The sequence below is a fragment of the Myxocyprinus asiaticus genome, chromosome 40, assembly GCF_019703515.2.
Source record: "Myxocyprinus asiaticus isolate MX2 ecotype Aquarium Trade chromosome 40, UBuf_Myxa_2, whole genome shotgun sequence".
NCBI lineage: Eukaryota > Metazoa > Chordata > Actinopteri > Cypriniformes > Catostomidae > Myxocyprinus > Myxocyprinus asiaticus.
The window spans coordinates 11,137,854-11,160,580 of record NC_059383.1 but is presented as its reverse complement, the minus strand read 5'-3'; the positions used below and the strand labels follow the sequence as shown (position 1 = coordinate 11,160,580).

The window sequence follows — 22,727 nt, the reverse complement described above, 5'->3', positions numbered from 1 at the left end:
TTAGTAACGTAATCTCGCAGATACATTTTTGGGGTAATATAATCTGATTACTTTTGGATTACTTCCAGTTTAACTTTTATTTGATACCACTTGAATTTGAATAGGATAATCTCATAATATTTTAACACAAAAATACAAAGAGGAAGGAAAATATAATCAATTCTTTATTGCTAACAAAAAGAGCCTCACAAAAACAGCTCCTTATGACATAATTAAAGGTGCATTAAACATACATGTGCATGAAAAAATATGAAATATGAAGTTTAACAGGTACAGTTGAAGTCAGAAGTTTACATACACCTTAGCCAAATACATTTAAACTCAGTTTTTCACAATTCCTGACATTTAATCGTACAAAACATACCCTGTCTTAGGTCAGTTAGGATCACTACTTTATTTTAAGAATGTGAAATCAGAATAATAGTAGAGAGTGATTTATTTCAGCTTTTATTTCTTTCATCACATTCCCAGTGGGTCAGAAGTTTACATACACTTTGTTAGTATTTGGTAGTATTGCCTTTAAATTGTTTAACTTGGGTCAGATGTTTTGGGTAGCCTTCTACAAGGTTCTCACAATAAGTTGCTGGAATTTTGGCCCATTCCTCCAGACAGAACTGATGTACCGAGTCAGGTTTGTAAGCCTCCTTGCTCGCACACGCTTTTTCAGTTCTACCCACAACTATCGGATTGAGGTCAGGGCTTTGTGATGGCCACTCCAATACTCCACACTCCAATTGACTTTGTTGTCCTTAAGCCATTTTGCCACAACTTTGGAGGTAATGCTTGGGGTCATTGTCCATTTGGAAGACCCATTTGTGACCGAGCTTTAACTTCCTGGCAGATGTCTTGATGTTGCTTCAATATATCCACATAATTTTCCCTCCTCGTGATGCCATCTATTTTGTGAAGTGCTCCAATCCTTCTTGCAGCAAAGCACCCTCACAACATGATGCTGCCACCCCCATGCTTCACGGTTGGGATGGTGTTCTTTGGCTTGCAAGCCTCATCCTCTTTCCTCCAAATATAACTATGGTCATTATGGCCAAACGGTTCAATTTTTGTTTCATCAGACCAGAGGACATTTCTCCAAAAAGTAAGATCTTTGTCCCCATGTGCACTTGCAAACTGTAGTCTGGCTTTTTATGGCAGTTTTGGAACAGTGGCTTTTTCCTTGCTGAGCAGCCTTTTCAGGTTATGTTGATATTGGACATGTTTTATTGTGGATATAGATACTTGATTGATTTGCGCTTTTCGTGCCAAACTACGTTCATCTCTAGGAGACAGAATGCGTCTCCTTACTGAGTGGTATGATGGCTGTGTAGTCCCATGGTGTTTATACTTGCGTACTCTTGTTTGTACAGATGAACGTGGTACCTTCAGGCATTTGGAAATTGCTCCCAAGGATGAACCAGACTTGTGGAGGTCCACAATTTTTTTTCTTGGTTGATTTCTTTTGATTTTCCCATAATGCCAAGCAAAGAGGCACTGGGTTTGAAGGTTGGCCTTAAAATACATCCACAGGTACACATCCAATTAACTTCAGTTAGCTAATTAGCCTATCAGAAGCTAATTGCCTAAAGGCTTGACATCATTTTCTGGAATTTTCCAAGCTGGTTAAAGGCACAGTTAACTTTGTGTATATAAACTTCTGACCAACAATCATGCCATGGTCAAAATCACCGAGATCACATTTTTTTCCCCATTCTGATGGTTGATGTGAACATTAACTGAAGCGCCTGACCCGTATCGGCATGATTTTATGTACTGCACTGCTGCCACCTGATTGGCTGATTAGATAATTGCATGGATGATTGTTGGTGCCAGATGGGCTGGTTTGAGCATTTCTGTAACTGCTGATCTCCTGGGATTTTCACACACAATAGTCTCTAGAATTTACTCTGAATGGTGCTAAACACACATCACCCATGTGAAAAAACTAACTGCCCCCTTAAACTTAATAGCTTGTTGTGCCACCTTTAGCAGCAACAACTGCAACCAAACGCTTCCGATAACTAGAGATCAGTCTTTCACAATGCTGTGGTGGAATTTTGGCCCACTCTTCTTTGCAGAACTGTTTTAGTTCAGCCACATTGGAGGGTTTTTGAGCATGAACTGCCCATTTAAGGTCCTGCCACAGCATCTTAATCAGGTTCAAGTCAGGACTTTGACACAAACTTTAATTTGGCTTCTTTTGAGCCATTCAAAGGTGGACTTATTCCTATGCTTTGGATCATTGTCTTGCTGCATAATCCAGTTGCGCTTGAGCTTCAACTCACAGACTGATGACCGGATGTTCTCCTTTAGGATTTTCTGATAGAGAGCAGAATTAATTTTTCCCTCAATTACTGCAAGTCACCCTGGCCCTGAAGCAGCGAAGCATCCCCACACAATCACAATACCACCACCATGCTTGACCATAGGTATGATGTGTGAGGCCAATACAGGTCCAGTTGGTATTGGATAACTTTTTTGCTTCAATAAATAACATTATCATTTAAAAGCTGTATTTTGTTTACTTAGATTGCCTGTGTTTTATGTTAGATTTTGTGTGAATTTTTGAAACAATTTAGTATGAGATATACACAAAAACAGAAGAAATCAGATACTTTTTCACAACATTATCACAAACCAAAAAGAATTACTAACCATATTGTGAACTCGATATTTCAAAATTTGCAACATTGTTTTCTGTCCATGTGATCATAAATGAAATGACTTGTAAAACATAATCTTTCTATCGCTTGATTTGACCCCTACTGTTTACAGGGTTCCCACAAGGTCCTTGAAGTGCTTAAAGTGGTTGAATTTAGCTCTTAGACATTTAAGTACTGGAATACCTGGAAAATCACCTTGTTTTGATGAAAAGTGCTTGAGATTAAAATTGATCATTTTCTCTGTGTAATGTGGAGTTGGACACCATCAAAGATGAGGCAACTCCACTTTCATTGAATAATGTGTCTTAACATGCTTTCTGTTGTATACAGTCAGATAAAAAAGTAAAAAGAAACATTAATTTTAATCTCACACAGCATGGATGTGCTAAAAAACAGAGAGATTCTTGATATTCGCTGAACCGGCACACTGTAAGGCGCTCAAAGAACCCTTAAAGTGACAGTGCCTTTTTAGTGTTTTTTTATACAAATGAATGTAAACTCAATGTTATTACTTGTAAATTTTACACATTATTTCGTACAGTGATAGCTCATATCATTATATAATATCAAAAAATTATGAACAATTTACTGCCGTTGCCTAATTTACATGTAATCCTGTAGTAACTGTAGTCTGATTACAAGTATTTAAAAATGTAATCCAATTACAAGTACTTGATTTTCAGAATCTGATTATGTAATCCAGATTACATGTAATCCATTACTACCAGCACTGTTTATATACTGTATCTACCCCCAGCCCCACCCCGCCGAGTGATTACTTCGAGGATTCAAGTAGATAAAATGACCAAAATGCCCACCCCTGCTAGCTAGTCAGACAGACTTTTAGATAGTCAGTTAAACCAGATATTATTTAGCAGAAATGGGACACTTCTATTAAAATGAATGGGAGAAATTGGAATGCTCAACCAAGGAGCTCTGAGTGCCCAAAGGGTCAATGGATATAGAAAGGAAGTCCCGCCTTATAAGTAAAAGAGCCAATCACCTTTTAGATACAGACATCACCTGTCAGTTAACTCAAGAACGCGCATGTGATGTTTTTTTTGTTTTTTATTTTTAATAAATTTGCAAAGATTTCAAACAAACTTCTTTCACGTTGTCATTATAGGGTATTGTTTGTAGAATTTTGAGGAAAATAGTGAATTTAATCCATTTTGGAATAAGGCTGTAACATAACAAAATGTGGAAAAAGTGAAGCGCTGTGAATAATTTCCGGATGCACTGTATAGGAGAATCAAACATCTACCGCTCATTTTGCCATGATTATTCAGATAGATCGCTAATTATTGCTTTGTTCTGTGACGTGCTTCAAGTGTACTGCATCTATAGCCAACATTTGGCAAGCTATCATTTTGACAAACTTTGCTAGTTGAATTGTAATGATCAATTATTTCAAATTGTTTGATTATACAATGAGTACTTTCTAGATAAACTTGATAATTTATAGATATGGATTTCTAGATAACTTTCTAGAAAGACTTGGTTTAGATCAAATGAATACCTACACTGGCTAAGAATTATTTTGCAGTTTTCTTATTCTATTCTGAACATCTGGGTTTATTATATTTTAATTTATTTTACATTTACACTCTGACAACTTGCATGTGGTGCATTTGTACTTTTTTTTTTTTTTTCTTGCACACCTTTGTTTCCTTTAATGAAAAGGTTATTAGAATGCAAAGGTTGCTTTGCATTCTAATAAAGAATATACAATTTGAATCATGTTGGAGTACATTTAAAAGTTGAAAAAATCGAATTGTGAATAGTCCATGATTTTATTTTTTTGCCATATCGCCTAGCCCTACCGTCAAATAGAGGGATTGAGATTGAGAGATTGCAATTTAAGGCATTAAATTAAAGGTCTTTTGTGGGTTTGTTTACATTTGAATTTTTGACAGCTGGAATTTGAATTAACGAGCATTCCGTTGGCTAATTTGAACATTCTGTCAATGTAAGTCTATGGGATTTTTCTGACTTTTGATCGTCTGCTGTGTGAAAACCATAAGCATGATCAGTTAGAAAAGTCACATAGCACACAATTCAAGAACAGTCTGAAGGTCTGTGCCGAGTTTGGTAGATATAGCTTGAAAGCTCTAGGAGGAGTTACAGTCAGAAATTGGGGTGTTCGTTTATGGATTTAAAAAAGACTTAATAGAAATGAAAATTTTGTAAAAAAAAATAAACAGAGTAACAGTATCATGGCTTTCTCAAGCCAACAGAAACATTTAAATGGACTGGGTTCCAAAAACCTAGTGTGAATGGAAAGTGGACCCTATCACAACTAGAATGGTCCAAAAAGGGAAATGTTTAACTTCAAATATTTTAAATAATATTTTAATTTGTCATTCTACTTTTTGTAATATTTGTTTACAAAGCCTCAAAGGAAATTATCAATTTTATTACATTATTCCTAATTCCAATGTGAATTAATACCCATTCAAAATGTAATTATTCTGACAGCCCTTCGCAGGACTTGATTTTATCCATCCGGATTTGATCGTGAAAAGTATTCTATGATATTGTTGCTTAATACGATTTTCCTGGGTCTGCACAGTCTTGGTTACATTAACAGAAAAAATTATTGTTGTTTTAGCGGCAGAGAAAGATATTTCTTCATTATGAATATTATGAAGTGGTTTATCATGCACAATTAGACAAGAACATTTATTGGTTAAGTTAATGGAGTCAATTTTGATTTCATGTTGTCATCAGTCATTTCTAACATTAATTAAATGGATTTCTTTCTCAGGTTCTTGGCACGCTTCTGATCTACGTGCTCTTCATGGTGGAGGAGTTCCGCAAGGTACCTGTTGAGAACATGGATGAAGTCATCTACTATGTCAATGGCACCTACCGGCTCCTAGAGTTTCTGGTTGCTGTCTGCGTGGTGGCGTATGGTGTTTCAGAGACTCTGTTTGGGGAGTGGACAGTTATGGGCTCCACCATCATCCTGGTTCACTCCTACTATAACGTGTGGCTGAGGGCCCAGCTGGGCTGGCAGAGCTTCCTGCTGCGCAGAGATGCAGTCCACAAGATCCAGAACATGCCCACTGCTTCCACACTGCAGCTCCAGCAGCATAATGACATCTGTTCTATTTGCTATCAGGTAAAGAGATGGTGTTCAAGTTTTGGAAAATATGTAGCGTTGCATAGTACATGCAGTGTCCTAAAAGTACATTAGTCTTTTTTTGTTTTTTTGACTGTGCTCACCACTATTTCAATCTGTATTAGCCCACCACACTATCCATTAAACCAGTTCCTCATTTGTGTCAACCTGCATGCTACTTCACACTTTCACTTCTTATCTTGACTGCCTAGTTTTAAACGTTGCTTTTTACTTCCCTTCTTCAATCGTAGGATATGAAATCTGCTGTCATCACACCCTGTAGCCACTTTTTCCACGCCGCCTGCCTGAAGAAATGGCTGTACGTTCAAGAGACCTGTCCTCTCTGTCATGGCCAGCTCAAAAGCCAGTTACAGCCAACCAGCCCTCCCGGTACCACTCCACCAGCCCTTCAAAACCCAGGAGAGGTGGGACACGCTGAACCACAGGCTGAGTTGGAGACCGAGGAAAACACTCAAGCAAAAAGCACTCCTCCTATGACAACCACAGCTGAGCCAGAATTTGAAAAGGACCCTCCATCGGGGAGTTTGCAAACCCAGCCCAAAGAATGTGACATGGCATCAGGAAAAGAGAGCAGCACAGGCCCAGCTGCTGATGTGGATACAGAGGGTTCATGCTCCACATCAGGTGTCCATTCCTCTTCCGAATCAAAGAGCAGCGCTAAAGCGGATTTAGCCTGTTAGGTGTCGCCTTGCAGAGGTTTTCTTATAGCCAATGTTGAGGACACCTTTAGTAGATGTTTAGGGAATAGTTCTCCCAAAAATGAATTCTTTCATCATTTGCTCACCCTCACAAACCACTTTTTTTGAAGTTTAGCGGAATGTCCAGTTTTATTTTCCATACAATGAAAATAAATGGGGACAAAACTGCAGAATTCATCAAAAATTAACATAAAAGCACCATAAAAGTAGTCTATGCAGCTCGTCTTTTGATTGCTTTTTGTGAGTAAAAGACAGAAGTTATTCACTGAAAATCTTCACCTCTGCTGTAGCCCTCAAATCGCATTCATATTTCGACATATTCAAATTTGGCATTTTTGACACGCCACATTTGAATATATGCGAATGATATTGGAGAGCTGCAGCAGAGGGGAAGATTTTAGTTTCTATCTGTTCCTCAGAAAAAGCTATCAAATGTTCAGAAGACTTGGAATATAGGGCAAAAGTTTGGTATTGACTACTTTTATGATCTATTTCTGATGCTTTTGTCATTTTTTGGAGATGGCATCCTCATTGACTTTCATTATGTGCAAAAGAGCATCTGGGAAAATCTGCTAACTTTCTCTGTGTAATCCACTGAATAAAGAGAAGAAAAAACCATACTGCCATAGTTGGGAACAACATGAGAGTGAATAAATGATGACAAGAATTGTTTTGTTTTTGGGGGAACTATCCTTTTCAGACGTTCACATGTGTCTTTTGGGTGATTGGTCATATTTAACCCCCAATCAATAAAAAAAGAGATTAGATTTTGCATAAAAAAGAAAAAGAAAAAGTGAAGCCTACATTTGGAACATTAATATGTTTTGCATTTTGACTATTTTCAGACCACTTAAGCACATTTTATCCCCCAATTCTCGTAATGCGTCTGGATATTTTACTTCCACTTTTCCCATTGTTTTGAATGATTCTCAGTTCTCTAACACAGTAATTGTTTTACTTTATTACTGTAAAAATGATGCTGTTGTATTAAAATCAGCAAAAAATGCCGTACCAAGAGAGTACTGTGTAAATACTTCAATATTTATATATATATATGTAATTATTTTTTAGTGTTGTGTTCATGAAAATTGGGGGGTAAAGTGTGCATAACTGTCATTAAATAATGCCACAATGTAAAAAAAAAAAAAACAAACAAATGTAATGGTCCTAAAAGTAGGCTTCATTTTCTATTTACAAAATATAATTTCTTATTTGCCACTATTGATTTTAGAGTAAAATAGAACCAGGAAATTTTTTGACAGGTTTTATGAGATTCATCCTTTTACTTATTTTTGTATGAGCTATTCACAATATTGCTGGTCAAAAGACATTTCGGAATCATTTTCAAGTTGTGTCCAACCAAAATATGGACTTCATCTCCTTGGAAATAATAGGCAATTCATGCTTTATATGCTATGCTAATGTACATTATTTGTTGTGCTTATTGGAATTGAGAAATGTGTGTGTACATAAAATGGTAAATTCCCTGGAAGTGTATCTACAAATGAGCCATCGTAGAATCAAGACCCCTGCTAAGAAGTGAAACTGAAGAATGTTCTTTCAAGTGCCATTAAGCCGGATCATCATATGTTTTATTACAATGAGCTTCCCAATATTTCCCCAATTTTAAAGGGACATCTGACCCCAAACTGCTTTTTCATTTCGCCCTATATATATTTGTCACTGTTTCTCATGTTAACCATTAGTGCAGATAACGTCAACTCGTCAGTTTGGCAGTTGGCTTGATTCCTAGAAACAGGCATCATTGAATGCAAATTGCAGACTGTAAACCTGTTTTCTGGTTTTAATGAACATTTAGAAAGTAGACAATCGATTCAAAACAAATATTTTAGGGTGGATGCTCCATTTGAAGAACTTTATGCATTTTCCTAGAATGAAATTGGCATGTTTTTTCTTACTGTATAATATGTTATGGATGGCTTTTGACTTGGTTGTATCAGAAGTGTTTATAACACCATTAACGACGGGACTTGATTTAGATGTTAAAGGTATAGTTTACCCAAAAATAAAAATTCTGTCATTTACACTCATGTTAGTCAAAAGGTTTTTGAACAACATGAGGGTGAGAAAATAAGAGTTTTCCGTTTTTGGGCAAACGATCTCTTTAAAAGCAGACTAAAGTTTAGCCATTATTTCTAAGCTGTCAGTAACACTATTTTGTTTGCCAGAGAAGTTACGCCAAACTATATGTTTGCACTAATGTCGTTTCAAGCGAATAATCGATAATTTTTTCTTTGTCTTGGGCAACAAATGCTCTCGGAGCAAATTAAGTATTGCTCAGTATAAATGTGTGTACATAAATGGGTGAATTTATTCCTTTGTAAATTCTTTTATGATGTTTTTAATATGCCATACAGTGTTAAAGCAGCAGTGAGCATTATGAAGTGTATGGAGGACTGTGTGAACACTTCGACCTCTCAATAGGCAGATGTGGGATTGATCCTCCAAATACTGATTGTGGATTTGCTGCCTCGTTGATCTTACTGTGATTCGTAGACACATTTCATAATGGCAGGTTTGTGTGGATGAATACATCTGATGTATGAGGAAACACACAAGTCATTCAAAACACATTTCTGTATTCTGAGTTTTTGCACAATTTTAAAAGAAAATAAAGTGCAAGTGGAGCTTGAATGGAGCTGTGACTTTTTACTTAAGAGTTCTTGCTAGGGCAAGCGTGACTATTACTATGAACAAATGGGTTTAGGGATTTTAACAAACGCCTAACCCTAAGCATTCAATTTTGCAAATTAACTGGTCCCACACTGTGCGTAAACATGCAAACATAAGAAAATAGGGGACACAAGCATGTTTATTATATTCTTCCTTAATATTGTTTACTGTATCTTCTATTTCACAGTTCAGTTAATCTCAATTCATCTTGGCATCATGCAACAAGTGACAAGTTTAAAACTCTTTAGACTAACATGCAAATGGACTTGTACCACTGTATAACTATAGTTTGAATTATTGTTGAAGGGTTAGTGCACCCCAAAATGAAGATACTTTCATCATTTACTTACTCTTATGTTGTTCCAAGCCTGTAAAACTTTGTTTCTTCGAATACAAAAGGAGATGTTTGGCAGAGAATGACAGTTTCAGTCACCATTCACTTTTATTGTACGGGGGAAAAAAAAGTGAATGGTGACTGAGACTAATGTACCGTCTAACATTTCCTCTTGCATTTCATGGAAGAAAGTCATACAGGTTTTAAACAACATAAGGGTGAGTAAATAATGACACAATTTTCATTTTTGTGTGAACTCACTTTAATATTCCATTCTTGTCCATTCAACTGTAAACTGTTTATTGCTTCCCACATACTGTACAAATTAAATAGAACAAATGAAACGTCGTAAAGCAAATACTAAAACTAGAAGATGGATTGATATACACATTGTGAAAAAAAGTCAAGCATAATATTCATACACTGAAGAAAAAAAAAAAGATTTGTGTGCTCGACAACCATAACGTATGAGATTAAATAGCTTCTACTCAGAAACGTACATATTTATAGCATTTTTTTACCTTTACACAATTTGCATTAATGTGTACAACACAAAATATAAATTTTACAGTTAACTTGGAGTGATAAATTAAAAGAATAATTGTGAGTTCCTTGAACAACTTTGTCTTAAAAGTCCATAAAGTTACGATTTTAAATTCTAACTCAATCAAAAACAGAACTGTGGTTGTTGGAAATACCCATAAGCCCTTGCGCTTGAATAATTTAAGCGCGTTAGTTTGGTCAATAGGACCTTATTGAGGCCTTTCATTTGTTGTTATTAAGAATTCATAGAGATTTTGGCTCTTTTTAGTATAATTGATGATGTTTTACTGTATTTAGTTGATTTGTGATTAGTGTTCCCTTTGGTGAAGTTGGATCCTGTTCAATCCATGTTTTTCCTTATGCATCTGAATCTGCATAGCTGAAGTTCAGTTTTATCTGCACTTCTTTGGGGAATCAAGACTGACCTTAATTATTATTTTCTTATGAAATAAGAAAAAAATTCAGTAGAAACAATAATATAAATGTTAATTAGAAATGACTATTAGTTGTTAAATCGTATTCGTGTTAAAAGCCTTTTTAAGTACTTTAAACAAAATTGATACTGATATATTTGTGTATTTCTAACAATGGTTTTCTAGTAATGTTGACATAAAATCACCATAAGTTGATGCAGTATATTTTAAGTAAATTTAACACATCATTTATTTGCAGTGGGGGCCTATATAACATAAACTTCTGTGAAAAAGTACTTGCCCCAGCCTGATTTCTTCTTTTTTTTTATACATATATCTCATACTAAATTGTTTCAAACATTCAAGCAAAATGTAACATAAAACAAAGACAATCTGAGTAAACACAAAATACAGTTTTTAAATGATAATGTTATTTATTGAAGCAAACAAGTTATCCAAAACCAACTGGGCCTGTGTGAAAAAGTATCAGTTACTAAATCCCCAAATCTATGAAACTGCATTCATAATGGGGTTTAGCTGGACTAGACACACCCATGCCTGATTACTGCCAGCCCTGTTAAATCAAATCAACACCTAAATAGAACTTTTTCAGCAGCATGAAGTTGGCTAAAAGGTCTCACCCAATAACACACTATGCCAAGGTTGAAAAAAATTCCAGAAATATTTAGGAAAAAGGTAATTGAAATACATCAGTCAGGGAAGGGTTACAAAGCTTTTTCAAAGGCTCTGGGACTCCAAATAGCCACAGTGATAGCCATTATCTCCAAATGGAAAAAACTTGACACAGTAGTGAACCTTCCCAAAAGTGGCCGACCTTCCAAAATTCCTCCAAGTGCACAGCGACGACTCATCCAGGAAGTCACAAAAAAAAGCCAACTGCAGGTCTCTCTCGCATCAATAAAGGTCAGTGTTCATGACTATCAGAAAGACACTGGCCAAAAATGCCATCCATGTAAGAGTGGCGAGGCAAAAACTACTGCTAACCCAGAAAGAACATTAAGGCTCGTCTGAATTTTGCCAAAACACACACTGATGATCCTCAAACCTTTTGGGAGAATATTCTGGGACTGATGAGTTGAAAGTGGAACTGTTTGGAAGACAGGGGTCCCGTTACATCTGGCATAAATCAAACACAGAATTCCACAAAAAGAACATCATACCTACGGTCAAGCGTGGTGGTGGTAGAGTGATGGTGTGGGGATGCTTTGCTGCTTCAGGGCCAGGGTGACTTGCAGTAGTTGAGGGAAATATGAACTCTGCTCTCTACCAGAAAATCCTAAAGGAGAACATCCGGTCATCAGTCTGTGAGTTGAAGCTCAAGTGCAGCTGGATAATGCAGCAAGTCAATGATCCAAAGCATAGGAGTAAGTCCACCTCTGAATGGCTCAAAAGAAGCAAAAATTAAAGTTTTGGAGTGGCCTAGTCAAAGTCCTGACTTGAACCTGATTGAGATGCTGTGGCAGAAAACCCTCCAATGTGGCTGAACTAAAGCAGTTCTGCAAAAAAGAGTGGACCAAAATTCCACCACAGCATTGTGAAAGACTGATTTCCAGTTATCAGAAGTGTTTGGTTGCAGTTGTTGCTGCTAAAGGTGGCACAACCAGTTATTAAGTTTAAGGGGGCAGATAGTTTTTCCCATGGGTGAACTTTTTTGCTTCAATGGAGAAAAAAATAATATATATATGTAAAGGGTTAGGTAAGGGATTTTCAGTTACTGAAGTTTTCATAAGTTTTACTGACATTTTTGCTTCTGTTGTGATCTTCAGTTTAAACACACGGTGGCGCTGCTGTATCACACGTGCAAAGAGTTACAGGCTGCGGTGGATGAATAGTTTTTTCCAACTGAAAGCTTCAAATTAAATATTGAATGATTGTTATTTTAAGAAGGAAAAAAGGACATTTCGTAAACTATTAAGACATTTATTTTGGACAGAAAAGCTGGAAAAAACCGATATGAATATTCAATGTTTTCCATTTGTTGTGGGGGAAAAAATATATAAAAACAAACTGAAATTGCCTGTGTGACACGTGATGGGTATCACATTTGCATTTTATGATGAATTCATAATTTTAAAAACTAATTATTGCCATATGCGATGTGAGCATAAATAGTTATTCCAGTTTGGCTGTTTATTGCAATTCGGAACATAAATGATACATTCCACTAATATATTTTAATATTATTATTATTATTGTTGTTATTTTAGTTGTTTATTTTCTTGACAGGTGATATCCACGAGAAAATGGTGAACTATGACAGGGTTACCTGTTTATTGTCATTGGCCACACATCTGGTGCATTTATAGCCTAATAATAATAATAATAATAGCCTAATTATTATTATTATGACTATATTTAATGCATTAATGATAATATCAATATTTGACGTCATGTTAAGGAATATAAGCAATGTGTAAAATGTACATAAGTTTCTATCTCAATATGTTCATTTTACAGACAATGAGGAGGTTGTGAAATGTTTCTGAACATTGTAAGTTGCGTGTGGAGTTCCTCCCCGGCAGCGTGGGAGAGTGAGGGGACCAACTATAAATACAGTGACTCTAGGGGCCAGTGCACACGGCTGCATATCTGTCAGTCACGCAGCTACAGCTTGGGGAAAAAATGCTAACAGTGAGTGATGTTTTGCGCAGTGTGTGTGTGTGTGTGTGCAAGCTTGAAAGGAGTGCGTTCAAATCTCCATTGGGCTGCGTTTGTTTTTAAATGAGTGTATAAAGCACATTCTACTGCAATAAAGTTCATAGTTATTTTTCATCATGATGTAGCCTAACTCATCAAATACTGGCGTTTTCGTGCGATCCGTTTCCCTAACAGCTCTTTACAATCAATGAATAAGGCTAAATGGTTGACTTATCAGTTAATAAATGAATTGCTTAATTATGTCATGACATATGAAATATATGAACAATTAGGCTGTTTCGTTTTTAGGCCACATTAACTATTTGAGCAACACATATGCTTGCACCTGCTTCATGAAAAGGAAGAAACAGGCTAAATTAACAGAATTTAACAATTCATAAACGGAATAAATCATTTTATTATATATATATATATATATATATATATATATATATTCTTTTGGTTTACATCTGGTTTATATTATTGTTTATTTTATATTATTTTATATATATATATATATATATATATATATATATATATATATATATATATATTTGGTTTATACATTACAGGTAATGTAAACCAAAATAATAAATATATCGAAAAATATTTTATACCAATAATGTCAATAGATATCTATCAGTTTGACCGATTTTATAAAGGATAAATATAGAGGAAATGTGTGCCTCGTCTTTAAGCGCGTGCTACATAAATAGTAGCATATCTTTCATTCCAGAGTCATTCTTCTTGTGTCTGATTTACCAGTATACACGCCATTGCTGTCTTTGTAACCTCACATGAAATAAATGCGTCTTGTCTGTGTTCTCTTTCAAGACTGGTATTGAGGCTACATATTTTCATGACACAATTGACAAGTGTCTAAAACTCCAACATGATTTAGACGTTTGTGTGAATGATAGAATACCCGAAAAAATAAAACCGAAAATGTATTAAGTAAACAAGTTATTGCCGACCTCGACCCGATAGAGATCTGTTGGTCAAATGAAGAAATTGGACAGATCACAAAACTAAACAAAGCGTCCAGAAGTCATTTAAATGAATGAATCAATGCAAACTTCTAATCTGTATCCAATACAGTTGGGTAACTGTATGGATTGAGCTGACTAAACTTTTAACGCTAATCACAAATGCTCTAACTAAATACCTTTTTTAACAAAAGGTTTTTCCTGATTGCACAGAATAACATTTTCAAGTTCCACAAATAACTTTTTTGTCCTCACGCAGAAATTGCAAACAAATTTAGAGTAAAGGCTACACACAATTCTTAGTGGTTTTAATTAGAAATGATCAAGTAAAGTTTTTTATTTATTTATTTTTTTACGTTGCAATACGCTGTGCATTTTACTTAAGCATTGGTGACACATTGTAATAGATAACAAAGAATTATACATAATATTTACTTATAGCTAGAATGTTCGTTTTTACATGTTTGAATTGAGTACGAATGTAGAATCTACTTAATATTTTCAAGTTCCCCCTTAAACTAACTTATTAAATGTAGAAAGTACTTAATCCTTACTGCTATTTTTACTTAAAACACAAAAAACAAAAAAAAAAAAAAAAAAAAAATCTCGTGTAGCTACTAAACATTGTGACCGAATCCTAAAAGAGAAGGTGAGGACAAAAATGAACTGTGACATCAAATCTGTCGGTGGTAACAGGACCCTACATTGAACGCCTTTACGCGCGAACACGACACTAAAGGGCCTTCATATCACTTCACATCACATTTAATTGTGCGTAAACACACGCATACGGAAGTCTTTGACCGTCGCGCTGCGTCCAGCTGTTTATTTCAGCGTATTGCGTTTTTCAGACGCCTTGCCGAGTTAAAAAGAACTTCAACCGATAAAAACGCGCCTCGAGACACCTGCGTTCTGCTCTGTTTGTTGCGCTGCGTCTAGCTTTTTTTAAACGCAAGTACGCGTACAGGGTGTGAACGTACCCTAACACCATCAAATCCAATGAAGAAACCTTGATTGATCAAAGCATCTAACTCATGCACTCCAAACAGCCTCTTTTTAACGCTCAAGTAATGGCATCCGACAAACTGATGCTGTGAGTGTGTGTGTGCGTGTGTGTGTGAGAGAGAGAGAGAGAGAGACATTGACATTGAGCGGATGTGACTCTGGCTTTGCCTTTGGACCGCCTTTGCCGGTCCCTCCTTCAAGCCTCTGGGGCTGGTGTGCTCGTGTATAGTTCCCTCTGATAGTCAAACGAAGGCTTGATTCCTTTGGGAAGGAACACAAATCACTCCAGTTTTAACCAGTGGGGCATCAGAGAATTGAGCACTCTAAGGATAGCCACACGAATGTTTTCGTGCCTTTTTTATTTTATTTTAAATTTTTTTTATTTATTTTATTTTTTTGGACAAGGAAAGATTTGAGGAGAAAAGAGAGTTGTTCGGGAATAATGACATTGAATAGTCTATAAGATCTATTTGATCCTCGAGTGTTCCTTCAACTGGCACATCAGCTGGTCCCGGGACAAGTCATCTTCGGAGAAAACTGCCTTTTGTTACCACTTTACTTGCAAACAGTGTGCTCTCTTTTGCGTCTTGGTGATACCAGGATTTGTCCTAGTTTCTAAACTCCCTCCAATCTGCGTTGAGCTGTCAGATCTCTCTCTCTCTCTCTCTCTCTCTCTCTCTCTCTCTCTCTCTCTCTCTCTCTCTCTCTCTCCCTCGCTCTCTCTCTCTCTCGCTCTCTCGCTCTCTCTCACTCACTCTCGTTCGCTTTTTACGCACGGGAGGTTGGGCACCTGAGAACACTCGCGCACACTAAAGGGAAGAGAGAGTGTGTGACATCCCGTTTTCATGTTTGGGATTCAGGAGAGCATCCAAAGGAGTGGGAGTAGTTTGAAAGAGGAACCCTTCGGAGCCGGCATGAACGCAGTCCGAACATGGATGCAAGGTGCCGGGGTGCTGGATGCGAACACGGCCGCGCAGAGGTAAGAGAGCCCCGGGGCTGCCCGCAGCACGATGACTCCCACGGAGAGATGAACACGGACCGTTTTGTTTGGGGAAACTTCACGCGGATTTTTGGAGGATTAAGCCTTTTATTCGCTTTCTTTGTCGTTTAGTGCGCTTTGATGAGTTCCTTGGGATGCAAAGTTTGGGTAGTTCGGTTACTCAAAGCTCACCTCCTTTTGCATGCGGTTACATCTTTAGGTCCCACTACAACCGGATGGATTGGCTTACTGGATTCAATTATTATTATTATTATTATTATTATTATTATTATGTAGTTGAGTAGCTTGCACAAATGTAGTTTTGTCTAGATTTCACATTTAGCCTAACACTCCTAAAATGGCCAATCTGCTTGTCAGTGGCATGTGTGGACAACTCACAAATGGGGCCAATTATACATCTATTATATTTGCAATTACACATTCACATCTAGTATCTTAAAGGATGATTTAACACGGGCCCCTTTTTGCGTGTCTTCCCCGCAGCGGAGTGGGGCTGGCCAGGGCGCACTTCGAGAAACAGCCGCCCTCAAATCTTCGCAAATCCAACTTCTTCCACTTCGTTTTAGCCCTTTATGACCGACAAGGACAACCAGTGGAAATTGAGAGGACCTCTTTTGTCGGATTTGTGGAAAAAGAAAAGGTGAGTCTCCTAAAAAAAAACATTAGCCTACAGGGATTGATTTTTGTTAATTTTTTTTTATTTTTTTTTTATCTATTTTTTTTTATCACCAAATATGATTGCATATGCTTTTTATTTTTATATTTGATATTATTTAAAAGGGGAACCAGCAAAAGTAAGTTTTAAAATAAACTCATGCACAATTAAAAAACGTTTGAATATATATATATATATATATGACTTTATTTGAGATCAATAATTAAATTCATTGTAATATTATCAGGGTGAATCTTATATATATTCATATATATATATATATATATATATATATATGTTTATGAGTGGATACAATTGGGTAGTTAGGATATGAACAAATGTTTAATGCACACTTTATTTATCCCAAATCTCTGACAAAAATTCGAAATAATTAATTTTACATGACTGTCTAATATGTTTGAGTTCAAAACTGTTTTATCACCTGTATTATTCAATCTTATTATAAAACCCAACTATATACTTTTTTTACATATACTTTTTCTTCATATTTTTGTACATATTTATAGCCTAAAAATACAAGCTATTTTTATGCATTTGCAATTATGCATGAGACTGATATAAATTAATTGCAGTAAAAGTATCAGTAAATGACTTAATAATTCGAATATAATTTTATATTTCATAACTAAAGTAGCCTAATGTTCACATTGCATTAATTTGTCCTCATTACGTTCAGTTCAATTAATGCTGAAACAGTTAATTCAATCTGAGGTGCTAGTTTTGTTTATAAATGATTGACATAAAAATAAGATGTAATTTGTATGAAAATTAACCACATGCTCCTGCAGTCTAACTAATGCCAAGTATAGGCCCAAACATTACAATTTTGTCAGCCCATTGACATTCCTCCCATTTCTGTGTATGTAATTATTTTGGGATCTATTGTAATATTCTTTTTATGCCCAGGAGACTACTGGAGAAAAGACAAACAATGGAATACATTACAGACTTCAACTTCTCTACAGCAACGGTAAGACATGCTCGAGTTTGCGCATTTTCTCGATGCGGCTCATTGATCGTGATTTGCATTATATCCGACAAATATAGTAGCAGCAGGTGCCATCGTTATACATCTCGATTTTTACGAAGATTACGAGTGATTTAAATCAATGATTAAAACGATCAAGATGGGTTCTGTCTGAACAATTATAACTAATCCGTGATTGACTCTTCAACATTAAATCATTTTCAAGTACTGCAAATCATAGCATGACAGCTGAAATCCGTCCTCTTCACAACGAGTCTGTTACATTTCAATGCATTATTAATTCATTCAAGGTTTAAATCAATTAGAAACCTATTTCCAACCAGCAGATATTAATTGTTAATGTGTTTTTCCTCGAGTGAGTCGGACTTGCTGTGAACTGATCATGTTCATTAGTGTGTAAGCTGACAGCTTGTCTATCATCTATCATGTGGTCAGTTTCTTAATAACCGCGCAATAAACAAGCTGTTGGATCAGAGACTTGATGTGCATAACGCTTTTTATGTGTTTAGTAATTTTGATAATGATTTTTTTTTTAAAGGCAACCATGCAGTCTCAGTGCATTACAGAATTATTCTTATAACCATATAAATCAGCTCAAGTTAATTCACTATTAAGTTAAAAAACTATGAATTCACATTAATGACATGAGCAGGTATTTTCAGTAGCTATTAAAGCTGTTGAAAAAAAAATTCATGTTGACTTTTATGCTCTTTTACAAAATGTAAACATTTAAAATTAAGATCTTTCTACAGAAAGCATTTTGATACACACACACACACACACACACACACACACACACACACACATATATATATATATATATATATATATACTGTATATGATTCAAAATGCTTTCTATAGTTTTAAAATGTAAACCAAAAACACTTTCTTTTTATCTATTGTTTATATAATTTATGTAAATATTACATTACACTTAATGCCAAATTGTGCATAATCTGTTTCCAAGTAATAGTCTAATTATAATTAGCCTACAGATGTTGAATATGTTCTTGGAAAATATCATGAAAAGCACATTGTGATATCAATTGTTTCTGTTACAGGCATCAGAACAGAGCAGGATTTTTATATACGACTAATTGACTCCATGACTAAACAGGTAAGAGCTCATCTTGTACCGTACACCATCTGCGCATGTCACCAGAGGCTAATTCATACATGTTGGGGCATCAGGACATGCTAGGGGTTGAACTGTTTGTACCCTGCACAGATGAATGTCACAGTGAATTGTGCTTGCATTTGTGTGTGAATGTGTGTAAGCAGGGGCGTAGATTCCAGGGGGGACGGGGGGAGGTAACCCAAATAATCAAAACAAGCAATTACAACCCTGCCAATATTTATACCCTGATCAACTGAAACATATAAATGCTTTAAGCTGCAACCCCCCCCCCCCCCACCACCAATGTTCATGCCAAATCTACGCCCTTGGGTGTAAGTGTATCTTAAGTATACTTCCAGCCAGAGGCGGTAGGACATTTTACATGCCCTTTGAGAATGGCACCATGGGGTGTTCTTTGGCTTCTTTGGGAATCTTTTGAGATTTTGTACAGAATGGGTTGAAAAGAGTTTGCAGTGGTATTGTTTTTGGTTTTTAAACCTTTTGGGGTGCATTATTTTCGTTTTGACTTAAGCAGTTTTCGGGAAACCAGATTTTGTTGGTAACACTTTACATTAATGTTCCCTATAAAAATGATTTATATGCAGTAATGACAACATGCATAAAAGGGCCAACTTTCATTCAATACTTGCCAATAGTGAGCCATTTCACCTCACGTTATAAGTGCTTAATAACATGTATTCAACATTAGTTACCTATGTACATAAAGTTCAGCATGGTTTAATGGTCATCAGCAGGGATGGATTAACCACAGGGCCAATTGGGCTGTTGTCCAGGGGGCTCTAAACCCAAAGGGCCCCAAGCCCTAAATTAATTATTTATTTTGAGATAGCTATTATAAATCCATGTAAATGTCAGTCTTATGTGAAATACCGTTTGTTCGTCCGAATGTGTGCTGGGTGACAGCAGCATGAGCACAGACACTCGAGTGCGTGCTCAAGGAATCTGCGTCTCACAGATGCAGCACGTTTCTTTGAAGGGCTACAGAGAACAGCCTTTGATTCACAAAACGCTTCCAAACACAAAGATAAGGTGCAGTTTACCCTGGCTGTGTGCAAAGTTGATGGTTTAAATTCATAAAAGCGATAGAATTTGTGCAACAGTATAGAGGACTTAAAAAGGTTTAAGTCCTGCATGCATTTAGTGTTTAATGATAAAGAGAAAGGTGCACGGTAACCTTTTGTAATATTTGGTTAACCGTGAGAGTTCACGAACAGTTATTGTGTTATTTGTCGGGAGTCGGGACACCATAGATTCATCAAACACAATCTTAAACAATCTGGAATCATGTGTAACAGTTACATTAAGTCCTCTTTGCAACCTGGACTTCATCAGAATGTCGATTTGTGACACCAGCACTGAAAAAGATTGATGCAAGGCAACAAATGGTGAAACAGAACGCAGGTGTCTTGAGATGCGTTTATAAATATTAAAGTTCTTTAAAATTTAACAGTGAGTTGTGGCACAACGATCAAAGACATCCATCCAGTGCGTGTTTACATGGCCTTGATGCATGTGTGAACAGCCCGTAACTCGCCCTATAGCCTACTTGAAAAACTGACCCAAACCTGGCCCAAAGCCTGTAGGTTTGTCGGGTACCGTCAGACTCAGATTGGGTTGAAGACCTCTAAACACATGCAGAATAACCAAATAGTGATTTTGGTATTTGAATACCATGCACATCCCTATTAATAATGCATGATTTTGGATCGGTTCATAATTAAAAAGTACATATAACTGGCCGTGTAAGACATTGCTCCAAACTTCTGTCAAGTTTAAAAATCCAACCAAATCTGGCAAGCATCCTGTAGCGCATAAAAGTGAACGTAGTCACGTGACACGTCATGGGGGGCCTCCATGGTGTACCGGCCTTTGGGCCTCTCAGTTCTTAATCCGCCATTGGTCATCAGGATTTATCATATAATTTGTGCTGTGAATGAGCATAAAGACCTGAACAGCGTTTTTGCAGAGGACTTTAGGTAACTAGGACTCAGTAAGTTGGGACACCAATCAGAGTAGCACCATTCTTTTGACATCAGTGTGGCAAGAAATGTGACAACACAAGTGAGTCAAGCCATTACAGTAATGAATAGAAACACAAAGCCGACTGGAGCAAAATGACACAAACCTTCCTTTTAATCCCACTATAATAATTTGTTTTTGCTGTGTTGTGACATAAATAATGAATTAGGGCATTTTATGTTTTTGATTAATATAAGTATAAATAGGTGTATTTATTTTTATCATATATTATTATCATAATAGCATGTAAGTTAAAATGCTTACTTTATGGCAAGTGTTGCATAAAAGTCAGCCTTTGTACTCATATCGTTATAACTGCATAACAATGATTTATAATGCAATTGTAGATGGTCAGTTATGAACACAACAACAGATTATCCAAATACAAGTGGCACTTTCTTGTGTATTCACACATTCAAATATATTTGTGTTGCTCATTGGTGGGGTACAGATGTCATGCTTGGCTGATTTCCTGTGAACGCTGTGTTGTTTCATTTGTATAATGTACATGCTAGAGTTATGTTACTAGTGTTGCCTGTTTCCTGTTTCCTGTTTGATTTTATCTGTCACTGTAAACATGTGTGGCCCAGGGCTAGTGTCTGAGTTTGACTCAGATGGTTTATAAATACTGTTTTGTTTTGTTTTAATAGCGACCGAATAAGCTGACCCTGAATCAGCCCTCATTAGCATGTCATGGGAATGCATTGCATAGGCTAGCGATTAGCTTTTGTGAATTGTCAAAGAGCGTTCATTAAACATATCCCTGTTTATCATCCACCTGCCGCAAACTGAGAGAGGCTCCACGCTAGGCTCTTTACACTTCGTTAACGGTCTCTAACTTACCTGCGGGCACCAGCTCCCTCTCCCTCTCGCCGAAGTTGCGTTGCGGGAACTTCAAAGTGTGTTAAACCCCAGTAGCTGCCACTTTGACAGTGCTAGTCTGGCAGTAGGTGGAAGAGATGTTGTTTCTTAACTATCTGCTTTGCTGCACTTCGTGGGAGGACATGGCACTTTTGAGCAAAGTGTCGCTGGAACGCTGTTTATCAGTGTCAAGTTAAAAAATAATCACACAGACGCCTCAGCTTCTCCCTCACAAATCTTTTGTAGTTATTTGCCGGCAGTTTTCATGTCAGTCGTCTCCGAATATATTTAGCACTAGTATTCATTATTTTTTTGTGTAGGTAATAGAACACGTGTAATAGAAGTCACAAGGAATAAGATTGCGATCTCCTTTGCTGCTGTATTGTGTGCAAGAAACTTTCAGATGTGTAGACAACCTATGGGTAAATCACTCGCCAAAGGGATTCGTTTAGAACTACACTTAACTTCCTCTCACAGACTGAGTAACAGTAGTCGGATGATATCAAATCCTGTTCTCTGCTGCTAACACACAACAACAAGACGTCTAGTTACCTTACAAGAGCTCCAACTCAAAAAGGACTTATCTGAGTGAGATAGGTTATTTACCGCACACACAGCTTGATCGGCATGTGTCTTTGCTTTTCTCAGGTGAATGGGAGCAAGACTGAGCTTGGGATCAGATGTGGTTTCGCTCAAGGGCAGTTAGACCTGCTGAGAGGGTAAAATGAGACCTGCATACCGGCTGAGCACAGAACAGCTACAGGTGTCCCGGTCCATGTTGTGGCTCTGGCTAAAAACAAGCCATTCAGGTCCAGCTCTGGGATTGGGAATGGAGCTTGGATGAGCAATGAAGCTCTTTGATGCTGCTCCTTAGCAGTCATTATCGGGTTACAGAAGACCCAAGTATTCTTTTGT

General features: G+C 36.7%; 2 protein-coding genes across 6 annotated transcripts in view; both read left to right on the top strand.

Annotated features, from left to right (window-relative positions):
• The window catches only part of LOC127431048 (RING finger protein 145-like), a 53,662-nt gene extending 44,510 nt beyond the window's left edge, over positions 1–9,152 (top strand). For all 3 annotated transcript variants that reach the window (XM_051681272.1, XM_051681270.1, XM_051681271.1), the window contains 2 exons: positions 5,422–5,778; positions 6,030–9,152. In XM_051681272.1, coding sequence (XP_051537232.1) covers positions 5,422–5,778; positions 6,030–6,479 — 807 coding nt within the window. In that variant the 3' untranslated portion in view covers positions 6,480–9,152. The remainder of the gene's footprint in view (positions 1–5,421; positions 5,779–6,029) is intronic.
• Positions 9,153–15,787: 6,635 nt separating this feature from the next.
• The window catches only part of LOC127431287 (transcription factor COE1-A-like), a 175,263-nt gene continuing 168,323 nt past the window's right edge, over positions 15,788–22,727 (top strand). The window contains exons 1-4 of one of the 3 annotated variants that reach the window (XM_051681667.1): positions 15,788–16,109; positions 16,614–16,770; positions 17,713–17,776; positions 18,856–18,911. In XM_051681667.1, the coding sequence (XP_051537627.1) occupies positions 15,976–16,109; positions 16,614–16,770; positions 17,713–17,776; positions 18,856–18,911 (411 nt within the window). In that variant the 5' untranslated portion in view covers positions 15,788–15,975. The remainder of the gene's footprint in view (positions 16,110–16,613; positions 16,771–17,712; positions 17,777–18,855; positions 18,912–22,727) is intronic. The other 2 variants (XM_051681665.1, XM_051681666.1) reach the window with 2 other exon arrangements.